Consider the following 12,468-nt stretch of genomic DNA (forward strand, 5'->3'; position numbering starts at 1 on the left):
GGTCTTACAAAGAGCTGCTTTCCCATTACAACTGATGTGTGCCAATGGGCGCTATTATTATTATTATTATTATTATTATTATTATTATTATTATTAATATATAATAATAATAATAATAATAATAATAATAATAATAATAATAGACACTTGGGAAGTGTTCGACTTGTGAATTTGTGATATGAAATCCAGCATATCTATCTTGTTTGCTGTGTCATAATAAAATATGATGATGATGATGATGATGATGATGATGATGATGATGATGCAACAACAACTTTGGGGGACTCTCCTCTCCCTCTCGAAGCCCTCAGTGGCACAGTGGGTTAAACCACTGAGCTGCTGAACTTGCTGACCGAAAGGTCGCCGGTTCGAATCCAGGGAGCGGATTGAGCTCCCACTGTTAGCCCCAGCTTCTGCCAGCCTAGCAATTCAAAAACATGCCAGTGTGAGTAGATCAATAGGTACTGCTCTGGCGGGAAGGTAGCGGCACTCCATGCAGTTGTGCCAATGGCCACATGACCTTGGAGGTGTCTCTGGACAACGCCGGCTCTTCAGCTTAGAAATAGAGATGAGCACCAACCCCCAGAGTCAGACATGACTGGACGTAACACCAGGGGAAACCTTTACCTATTACTATATTGAACTATATCACTATACTGTAATATTATTAGTAATATATAATATATAATTAATACTATTATATGGTATTATTATTAGTGTTAGACAACGCCGGCTCTTCAGCTTAGAAATGGAGATGAGCACCATGCTCCAAAGTCCGACAGGACTAAACTTAATGTCAGGGGAAAACCTTTACCTTTACCTGCCTCTCTCTGTCTCCCACCTAGGACATTATTCAACAGGTATATATTCACTCCACTTGCTTCATTGCCAACAGAACCTCTGACGTTGCCATTAGCCATAGATGCAGGTGAAACGTCAGGAGAGAATGCTGCTGGAACATGGCCATACAGCCATGCCTTCAAGAACACTTCTGGGAGCCTTTTGTGCTGCGATCCCCCTTCTCCTTGTACCTGTGTAGATGATGCCATCGGAGCTCCGGCAGGGAGAGGACTGGACCAGCTCTGGGATGGTGAAAGGCAGCTTCTGGAGAAGAAGGCAGCAAAGGAGAGGGTCAAAGGGCTCCCCGAGACCCCCAACGCCCCGCTCCCAGGCTCCACCCCACTCACCATCAGGCCCTCCTTGTTCTTGCCCCCCACAACGTAGAGGCTGCCGTCATTTGGGTCCGGAAGGAAGGCTGGCCTGGAGGAGAAAACGGTTCCAAGTTGTCCATCACGTGTGGTCCCCCAAATATTAATGCATGATTCACAAAACACACTGGGACCCACATATTAAAATTTCATTTTTGTTGGCCGGCCAGAATCCTAAAATAACACACAAAACAGCCCTTTTCCTATTCAAAGCCACACAACTGAGAATTGCATATCTGGAATCAATTGGGGTAAACTGTGCAGGTGATGCAGATATTTAACCTGAACGGGGTCTTGTTAACAGCTTGTTTATTTTAACTTCTTTTTTTACCGCGGGTTGTATATTGTATGTTGTATGTATGTCTATGTGTTAAATGTTTTGATACGGCCGATTTGATTTTAATGCATGAAAACTGGAGCACGTTTGGCCAAGCAACCTTAATGCCCCTGGTGGCACAGTGTGTTAAAGCGCTGAGCTGCTGAACTTGGGGACGGAAAGGTCCCAGGTTCAAATCCCGGGAGTGTAATGAGCTCCCGCTGTTAGCCCCAGCTCCTGCCAACCTAGCAGTTCGAAAACATGCAAATGTGAGTAGATCAATAGGTACCGCTCCGGCGGGAAGGTAACAGCGCTCCATGCAGTCATGCAAGTGGCCACATGACCTTGGAGGTGTCTACGGACAACGCCGGCTCTTCGGCTTAGAAATGGAGATGAGCACCAACCCACAGAGTCGGACACGACTAGACTTAATATCAGGGGAAACCTTTACCTTTACCTATGAATGGGAAATGGAAGCCAAGGCTGGGAGAAGCTGTGGCAGTTTGCTTTTGCCTGAGCCAACTGTGAAGAACTAAAATGCTGTATTTCTCCAATTCTAAGTCACTTTCCTCCGCTATGTATACATCTCCAAAGATGGAGCACATCTCAGAATTGCAGGTGTGTATCTTATGTATTTTTTGTCAGTGGCAACGGCACTGAGATCTTACAGAATGAGTCTTACATTCGATGGCATCTTACTATTGAAGAAATGTGTTTTTGTAGTCAATGTTTTCCGTCCTTTTCTTCCTTCCTTGTTGGCATTTGCAGGAATTGAAGTACGCCAAGGACAAAGGGGGAAAGTGGAAGGAGGAGAGAAAAACTGGGACATTTTACAAGCTGAAAAGTGGGTAAAGAAATAGGGCCACTTTTGTAATAATGGGGGAAAAAAACAGAATAAACAAATGCTATTGGTACAAACCACAAAAGGAAGGAGGACTAGGATTACCCGAAATCAAAAGATATTATGAAGCAAACCAATTGAGACATGTGGTAGAAGGGATGCTTAACAAAGTAGAAATAGACTTTGGATGGAAATAATTACTAAAGATATAGAAATGAGATTAGAAAATATATTTTTTAAGGAATATTCAAAAAAGGAAATCAACCAAATGGGAAATGTGTCATTAAAAACATATTAACAATATGGAATAAATATAAAAGCCACCTAATTAAAGAGAACTCTAAAATAATGCCAGTGATAATGGAGAAGAAATTTCCCAAAAACTTAAAAAATGTGATGGATAAGGAATTGAAAAGGAAGAAAAGGAAGAAATTAGACAAAATTGGAAGTTGGAGGGAACAAAAAAAGGAGGAAAACAACATAAAGGGAATCCTAGGTGATTTAAATATATCATGGCTTCATTGGGTCCAATTAGATAAATGGTTCCAAAATTGGCAAAGAAAGAGCTGGGAGGAAAGAGAACCAACAAAATTTGAAAATATAGTATTAAAAGAACAGACTAAAGAGGGAAATGAATATCCGAAAGGGATAACCAGTATGATATATAAAATATTAATAGAGATTAAAGGTGGGAGGAAAGGGATATTAACAAGGGAAATATGGGAGGAAGAACTGGGAATAAAAGTAGGAGAAAGAAATTGGGAAAAATTATGGAAAGCAAGGCATCTCAAAAATTTATCAATTAGAATAAAATAAAACTACTACAAGATAGTATGGAAGTGGTATTTGACCCCAATAAAGATACATAATATGGATAAGAGTTGTTCAGAAAAATGTTGGAGGGGTTTTCAAGAAAGGGAGACATATATTCATATGTGGTGGGAATGTAAGTATGTACAGAGTTTTTGGGGAAAGGTCATAGTAGAAATAGAGAGTATCATGAAGAAAAAAATTAATACAAACCCAGCGACTATACTATTATCTATTTATAATACAGAGGAATGGAAAGAAAATGAAAAGAATTTGGTAACAATGTTGCTAATGGCTGCAAGGTTATTAATAGCAAGAAATTGGAAAGGGGAGGTGGAAATTAAAATAGAAGATTGGTACAAGGAAATTTGAAAATTAGCAATAAATGATAAATTAACATGCAATTTAAATGTCAAAAAAGGCCTAAGGAAGAAAAATGATCTTGAAAGTATATGGAAGAAATTTATTGAAGAAACATTAAGGAGAGAAGATGGGAATCAACCCCAACCAGAAGCAATGAGGTTCTGGTTGGACTATAAAGAAATGGACTCCGGTGATGGGGAGAACACTGGGGGAAGGAAAAGACTTAATTATATGAATTGTAAAGATTTTTCTTTTCTTTGTAACAAATTAATAGTAATGTAATAAAAATATTTAAAAAAAATAAAAAATAAAAGAAATAGGGCCACTGAGAGGGTCTGTGTAGCCTTCGTATCCATCAGAATATGAGACTGCAATGCAAAAGTTTTGCACTAAGAGGACTCCTTTTGGCAAAGGAAGCTGGCTGTTATACACACACAGTGGTACATATGCAAACCTATTGCCAGTCAGTCCTGACAGCCCATTTCTTCCCCCAAAATAGTCCTTGAGCTCCCCAAATCTAAGTCCCTTTCTGCTCCTGGATCTCCGTCCTTTCGTTGGTGCCAAACCTGAATTTCCATGTTTTACTCACTGGGCTCCAGCGTCGATCGGAGCCTGCAGAGCTGGGTCTGAAATAAGATTTGAGAAAAACAGACTCCATATTAGAGTGTGAGTGTGTCTCTGGTTCAAATTGCCCCTCATTTTTGCACCCCAACATCCACAAATTGTGTAGATGAAAGTCACAATCTCTAGCCCTTTTTGCCCTGGCGAAGGAGGCACATCTGTGGTGTCCACCTTGACGTTCATGTGCCAAGACTCCTCCTTCCCTGGACACTTCTTATTTGCACCCACCGTCCTTCAGGGTCCAAGCGACATCCCCCGTCGTCTTGCTCACGGCGTGGAGGCTCCCGTCCAGCGTGGAGACGAAGACCAGCGAGTCGGGGGCCACAACGGTGGGGCTCCCGGCCAGAGACTGAAGGAGATTTGGGGAAGGGAGGCAGGAGAGAAGTGAGGCCAAGAGGTGAATGGTTTCCCCTGACATTAAGTCTAGTTATGTCCGACTCTGGGGGTTGGTGCTCATCTCCATTTCTAAGCTGAAGAGCCGGCATTGTCCATAGACACCTCCAAGGTCATGTGGCCAGCATGACTGCATGGAGCGCCGTTACCTTCCTATTGATCTACTCACAGAACACTGGAACTCAGAGGAACCAGAAAAGAGCCGTGGCTAGTTGTCCCAATTTTATTTATTTATTTACAGTATTTATATTCCGCCCTTCTCACCCTGAAAGGGACTCAGGGCGGATCACATTATATACATATAGGGCAAACATTCAGTGCCCATATACACATAGAACTGAGACAGAGACAGACGCAGAGGCAATTTAACCTTCTCCTGAGGGGATGTTCTATTCTGGCCACAGGGGGGAGCAGCTGCTTCATCATCCACTCTGACGGCACTTCCTCATTCCAATGTCGTAAATTAGTTAAACTTGCCTCCCCACTTTTATAAGTGGTACCTTATTTCCTACTTGATAGATGCAACTATCTTTCGGGTTGCTAGGTCAGCAACGAGCAGGGGCTTTTTATTTTTATTTTTAATTGGCGGGTGCTCACCCCGCCATGGGCTGACCTCGAACTCATGACCTCATGGTCAGAGTGATTTATTGCAGCAGGCTGCTCTCCAGCCTGCGCCACAGCCCGGCCCCATTTTCCCTCTTCTAGCAGTTTCTTTACTTTTCAAGAAGTTGGTAGGGTCAGCTAAGGCCAGGGCCAAAGGCTTCTTCTCCTTGGACCCTATTTTCCTAGGAATAACTTTTGGGAAACTGGTGACATTTCCCAACTCAAGGGTTTTCTTTCGCATGTCGACTTGCGTGTGCCTGTGCCCATTTGGATGCTATGGCAAACCTCTCATTTTGCAGGGTTTTCTTAAGACAAGGGATGCACAGAAGTTGTTTCCTTCCCATGAAGGGCCACCTAGGTAAAGGTAAAGGTTTTCCCGTGACGTTAAGTCCAGTCGTGACCGACTCTCGGGGTTGGTGCTCATCTCCATTTCTAAGCCCAAGAGCCGGCGTTGTCCAAAGACACCTCCAAGGTCATGTGGTCGGCATGACTGCATGGAGCGCCCTTACCTTCCCGCCGGAGTGGTACCTATTGATCTACTCACATTGGCATGTTTTCGAACTGCTAGGTTCGGGGCCGGGCTGTGGCGCAGCTGGCTAGTAACCAGCTGCTATAAATCACTACTGACCGAGAGGTCATGAGTTCGAAGCCCGGGTCGGGTTAAGCCTCCGACCATTAATAGCCCCAGCTTGCTGTTGACCTATGCAGCCCCGAAAGACAGTTGCACCTGTCAATTAGGAAAATTTAGGGACGCTTTATGCGGGAGGCTAATTTACAACAACATAAAACTGCCAGCAAAACACGAGGAAAGGAATGAGGAAGTACAGCCACTACTGGACGGTGAAGCAACTGTGGCCGGAATTGTGAAGCTGGAAAAATGTTAAAAATGCCTCTGAGTCTGTCTAATGTATGTTGTTTGTCTGTTGGCATTGAATGTTTGCCATATATGTGTTCATTGTAATCCGCCCTGAGTCCCCTTCGGGGTGAGAAAGAAGGGCGGAATATAAATACAGTAGAGTCTCACTTATCCAAGCTAAACGGGCCGGCAGAAGCTTGGATAAGCGAATATCTTGGATAATAAGGAGGGATTAAGGAAAAGCCTATTCAACATCAAATTAGGTTATGGTTTTACAAATTAAGCACCAAAACATCATGTTCTACAACAAATTTGACAGAAAAAGTAGTTCAATATGCAGTAATGTTATGTTGTAATTACTGTATTTACGAATTTAGCACCAAAATATCACGATATATTGAAAACATTGACTACAAAAATGGCTTGGATAATCCAGAAGCTTGGATAAGTGAGGGTTGGATAAGTGAGACTCTACTGTACTGTAAATCTATATATATAAAAGAGTGATAGCATCACGGCAGCGGACAAAACAACAAAAGTAAACACCCCACAACCTCAAAAATTAACATCACAACCCCTCATCCATGCCTCTAGGTTGATACAACAAAAAGAAAAGAAAAATAAAGTCCTAATTAGAGGGAGAGGAATAATTGTTTTTATCCAATTGCTGCCAGTTAGAAAGCTAAGCTCCGCTCACTTGGTCTCCTAGCAACCCACTCAGCCCAGGGGACCCTTTTCCTTAACTACCACCAATTCCTCAATACTTTATTTCCCATACCACCATACTTTGCCACAGCAACGCGTGGCCGGGCACAGCTAGTAAATAAATAAATTACTAGGTTGGCAGGAGCTGGGGCTAACAGCGGGCACGCATTCCCCTCCCGGGATTTGAACCTGGGACCTTTTGGCCACCTAGTCATTGGGAAAGTTGTTTTTCTTTCTTGGGGGTCCCTTTCAGTGGCGGCGGAGGCCCTTACAAACTCCCCGGGCATCCAGATTAATGCCAAGGAGCCGAGAACCAACCTCCTGCTTCCAATCCAACTATTGCCTCAAGCCGCTCCCTCTGGGCAAACAAAAGCACCAGGGAGCTGTTTCTTCTCCCAGAAGTAAAAGGGACCCCTAAGGGCATCTAGCCGGACCCCCTGCCAGGGGGAAGCACAAGGCAGCAGTTTCAAAACAGTCCCACCTGAGCACCTCCATCGTCCAGGCATCCTTCCTTCCAGGTGGGAAAGATGCCCACCTGGATGCCAGTGTTTCCTTACCTGCAGAAGCAGCAATGGCAGAAGCAGGAGTAGAGTAGTGGGGCTCAGGCAGAGGACCCCCTGGATATCCCAGGGCTTGTGGCAGGAGCCCATGGGACACCCCCGGCATGCTTTTCTCGGCCAGACGGCTGCTGCTCCTCCCGATCCTCCTGGGTCTGCCTTGAGGTCTCCACCCCAGGCAGCTCCCCGCCTTGGACGTCTCGTCTCTCCGATGGCCCTGCCTGCCTGCCTCCTCCCCGGATCCGGCTCCCTGCCCTGCCCAGGCGGAACCGGCACCCACAAGAGGAAGGCCTTCCCGAGGCCAGGTGTCCCTTCCCCCTTCCAAACCCTTCATTTTCTCAGTATAAGGTTGCACTCTGCACATGAACAGAAGTGGCCTATTTTCTTGGCTCTCTTAACAAACTATGCCATCTCCACTGGGTCCACCGAGGAGGAAGAGGATGCATTTGGTCTCTCCTTATCCCGCCAATCCATGCAAAGTGTTCCTGAGCATGTGCAGAGCACCGCACCGGCCTTTCCATACTCTAGGTCAGGGGTCCTCAAACTTTTTAAGACGAGGGCCGGTCCACAACCCTTCAGACTGTTGAGGGGCCGGATTATCATTTGAAAAAAATACAAACAAATTCCCATGCACACTGCATATGTCTTATTTGTAGTGCAAAAACAACAACAAGTGAGTGAAAAACTCAGGGCTATGTCTGTTTTTATTGTTTTTATTGTTATTTTAAAGCCAAGCGTATTGTTTTAATCTATTTCTGTAAACCGCTCTGAGCCAAACTGGGAGTAGCGGTATATAAGTTTAATAAATAAATAAACAAACAACAAGAAACAACAAGAACAAGAACAATGAAAGAACAGTACAATATTTAAAAATAAAAACAATTTTAACCAACATACATTTATCAGGATTTCAATGGGAAGTGTGGTCCTGCTTCTGGCCAATGAGATAGTCAAGTTAATTAGGGTTGTTGTTGTTGTTGTTGTTGTTGTTGTTGTTGTTGTTGTTGTTGTTGTGTGCCTTCAAGTCATTTCAGACTTTGGGTGAGCCTAAGTCTAAAATTTATTTATTATTTATTTACTGCATTTATTTACAGTAGAGTCTAACTTATCCAACATAAACGGGCCGGCAGAATGTTGGATAAGCAAATATAATAAGGAGGCATTAAGGAAAAGCCTATTAAACATCAAATTAGGTTATGATTTTACAAATGAAGCACAAAAACATCATGTTAGACAACAAATTTGGCAGAAAAAGTAGTTCAATACGCAGTAATGCTATGAAGTAATTACTGTATTTATGAATTTAGCACCAAAATAATAATAATAATAATAATAATAATAATAATAATAATAAAATATCATGATATATTGAAAACATTGACTACAAAAATGCGTTGGATAATCCAGAACGTTGGATAAGCGAGTGTTGGATAAGTGAGACTCTACTGTATTATATTATTAGCATAGCACAATATTAGCATTATATATTACTACTAGCTGTGCCCAGCCACGCGTTGCCGTGACTAGGACTTTATTTTTCTTTTCTTTTTGTTATATGAACGTAGAGGTGTGGATGAGAGGTTGTGCTGTCAATTTTCGAGGTTGTGGGGTGTTTAGTTTAGTTGTTTTGTCCGGTGCCGTGATTCCATTACCCTTTTATATATATAGATATTGAACTATACCACTATACTGTAATATTATTAGTAATATTATATGTAATATAGAACATATAATTAATATTATTATATGGTATTATTATTAGTGTTATATTGTATTACATTATAATATTATCAATATTATATGTATATGCAATATATTATATTATAAAACTGAGGGTGGGGGCCGGGTAAATGACCTCAGAGGGCCGGGGCCTTAGTTTGGGGACCCCTGCTCTAGGTGGAACATCATGAGCAAGGAGGCCTTTTCCAGAAATGTGTGTGTGTTTTCCACCCGTGACTTTCGGCACACAAATCCAGTTGTCCAGCCCATCTGCCGTCTGCTTGGCCATAAAGTCTTGCGGGCAGGAAACCCTTTATTTGAAGGTGTCCCACGTGACAACAACAAATCCAACAGGTGCTTCTGCCTCTTGAATCGATTTCTTTGCCTTGTTATGTTTGTGTGGTGACCAAAAGAGCCATTTGAGGCCAATACAGCTCTTTCTGATAAATAAACCCACAGCTACTCCAGGGCCCTGGTTGAATGCAAAAAAAAAAAATATGTAAGAGCACATTGCTGTTCAAAGAAACAAGATATGGCAGCGAGGTTACGCTCACTCAGCCTGAAAGGGAATCAAGAGAGTCATTCCATGCCAAGTGTTCTAAACCATCCCACCATCATGTCTCCAATTTTGTTCAAATTTTAGCAGTAGCACTAGTCAGGTGTTAAACTAAGTTTCCCAAAATTTGGGGTCTCTAACTGCAATAGTTGCTGACCTAAATCCTCTTATCTGAGGAGTAGTCATTCAGTCAGCATGCGCACGACATTTAAGAAAATTTTTGGGGTCTCATAAAATTGAAATATATAAGAATGGCTAGTAAATTGAAATCCTGTACAGTTTTTTCCCTGTTGATTCCATGAAATTAATTTTAACATTATTTATTTATTTCCATCGTTTCTATCCCGCCCTTCTCACCCAAAGGGACTCAGGGCGGCTTACAAAACTGGCAGAATTCGATGCCAATACACAACAATACAAAAGAATAAAAACATAAGCAGTTAAATACAGATTTTACAGTTGACTGCAGAGTCACACTGGAGGACCTTTAAATTATGGGTGCAAAATCCAGTTAAGAAAGTTGACTCAGTGTGCATCAAAATGTGTCGCGACAAATTTTGACCAATATTCAGACTGTAACAATTTCCTTGCAAACGAAGATACGAACTTGAAATTTTAACCAGGCATGATGCTTGTGCTGGACATAATACTGCCAGATTTGCAACTACCCAGCATCTATATCCACTCTGTAGGATCTCTTCAAATTTGGCACTTTTGGAGCAAATAGTAAAATCTAAGGTAAAGGTTTTCCCCTGACATTAAGTCTAGTCGTGTCTGACTCTGTGGGTTGGTGCTCATCTCCATTTCTAAGCCGAAGAGCCGGCGTTGTCCGTAGACACCTCCAAGGTCATGTGGCTGGCATGACTGCATGGAGCGCCGTTACATTCCCGCCGGAGCTATTGATCTACTCACATTGGCATGTTTTCGAACTGCTAGGTTGGCAGGAGCTGAAGCAAACAGTGTAAAATTTACCAAAGTTCAAATCCAATTATTTTTTTAAAAAAGTGTCTACCTGAATGTTTGTGAATAGTATCATCTGAAAGAGAAAATGTTGCTCTACAAGACTGATATGTTTTTATTTTGCAATTCGACCATTAAGTATCATAGAATCATAGAATAGTAGAGTTGGAAGAGACCTCATGGGCCATCCAGTCCAACCCCCTGCTAAGAAGCAGGAAATCACATTCAAAGCACCCCCGACAGATGGCCATACAGCCTCTGCTTAAAAGCCTCCAAAGAAGGAGCCTCCACCACGGCCCGGGGGAGAGAGTTCCACTGTCGAACAGCTCTCAGTATCCATTTACTCATGGCCAAGTATGTGATATTTTGTACATTTATGCATTGCTTTATGTATCCTCATGGTTAGTTACTACATGGCTATTGGGTGTGGCCTCTATGGTGATGTGGTTTCAATTTGATATATATAATATACTTAGGCCTGAGTAAACTGATACTTAATTGTCGCATTGCAATTACTAGCCATTCTTATACAGGGTTGTTGTATGTCTTTCGGGCTGTGTGGCTATGTTCCAGAAGTATTCTCTCCTGACGTTTCGCCCACATCTATGGCAGGTTGTGAGGTATGGAACCTCTGAGGATGCCTGCCATAGATGTGGGCGAAACGTCAGGAGAGAATACTTCTGGAACATGGCCACACAGCCCGAAAGACATACAACCACCCTGTGATCCCGGCTATGAAAGCCTTCGACAACACATTCTTATACATTTACAGTAGTTTCAATTTTATGAGACCCCAAAAATGGCATTTTCTTAAATGTCGTGCACACACTGACTACCCTTCAGATAAGGATGTCTAGATCAGCAACTATAGAATTTAGAGACCTAAAATTTTGGGAAACTTAGTTTAACACCTGACTGGCACTACAGCTAAAATTTGAACAAATTTGGAGAACATAATGGTAGGAACCTTTTTAAAATTTTAGACCAGTTGGCATGGAATGATCCAAGAGTAACCTGTTTTTGCTGAAGAAGCGTAGCCAAGAAAACCCTAGGAAAGTCATAATGATCTTGTCAAGTCGCACTCTCTCAACCTCAGGAGCAGAAATGTGGAAGCTGAGAATTTTCTTTTGAATTAATTATAAAACACCATCTGACACTCTTGGTGGATCAGGCCAAGAGCTCTGTGCCAACGAGGAACGGCCAAAGCTCCTTTGGAAACAAGTTTCGAACCAAAAGTATTTCCTGGAAACTCCAGTCTGGCAAGTTTAGAGGCAGTTTTATCAGGAGAGGTTTCCTTGATGGAAAGAGAGGTTAAGGTTAACCACACAACTGAAAAGAGACCCCACGGACCTCCTGGACACACCTTGCTGGACAGAAATATTCTTGCTATGGCACACAAAGGGGCAATGCCATTAACATTTCTTTATGAGTTGAATGCACTGGCCAAGAGCAACTCTTTGGGAAGCAATTGCAGGCAAAAGCAGGATGCATTTAGAAGAAAATATCTGTAAAGTGTGCATGAGGGAGATTTGGGCACAGAATTTGGAGCCACAGCAAAGCTTCTGACTTGCAGCATACCTAATGAACTAAAGTCCAGCCACATTTGGCAAGAGAGTCCCCAGTCTAAACACATTACTTGTCCTGTTTGACCCCAAAAGGTTTCCTCTCCCTCCATCCCAGAAGAGGCTTTCTGCCTGCATTTTATTTTGAGTTTTACATGTTTTGGCCTCACAGTAGCCCTCCACCCCTGCTTCAATCTCAAAGGGAAAAGCCTATGAAGCTAATGTGTTGTCGAAGGCTTTCATGGCCAGATTCACAGGCATCCTCAGGACAGTAAATAAAGAACAAGATTCAGAAAATGGGAATTCCAGATGTGAAACAATCAGGGCCAGCTAACACCTCCCAACAAAGGATTCCCCCCAGGCAGGAAGCAGCCAGACTTTGAAGCTGCAAGGCTTTT

At 42.6% G+C, this 12,468-nt stretch overlaps 1 protein-coding gene across 1 annotated transcript in view; it reads right to left on the reverse strand.

The window, feature by feature from the left end:
• The window catches only part of ern2 (endoplasmic reticulum to nucleus signaling 2), a 41,642-nt gene extending 30,555 nt beyond the window's left edge, over window positions 1-11,087 (reverse strand). Inside the window, exons 1-5 of the mRNA XM_003229643.4 lie at window positions 7,274-11,087; window positions 4,388-4,508; window positions 4,128-4,164; window positions 1,188-1,260; window positions 1,032-1,104 (exon numbers count right to left, since the gene is read on the reverse strand). Coding sequence (XP_003229691.3) covers window positions 1,032-1,104; window positions 1,188-1,260; window positions 4,128-4,164; window positions 4,388-4,508; window positions 7,274-7,366 — 397 coding nt within the window. The 5' untranslated portion in view covers window positions 7,367-11,087. The remainder of the gene's footprint in view (window positions 1-1,031; window positions 1,105-1,187; window positions 1,261-4,127; window positions 4,165-4,387; window positions 4,509-7,273) is intronic.
• Window positions 11,088-12,468: the final 1,381 nt, after the last annotated feature.

Source organism: Anolis carolinensis, unplaced genomic scaffold (assembly GCF_035594765.1).
Source record: "Anolis carolinensis isolate JA03-04 unplaced genomic scaffold, rAnoCar3.1.pri scaffold_13, whole genome shotgun sequence".
Taxonomy (NCBI): domain Eukaryota; kingdom Metazoa; phylum Chordata; class Lepidosauria; order Squamata; family Dactyloidae; genus Anolis; species Anolis carolinensis.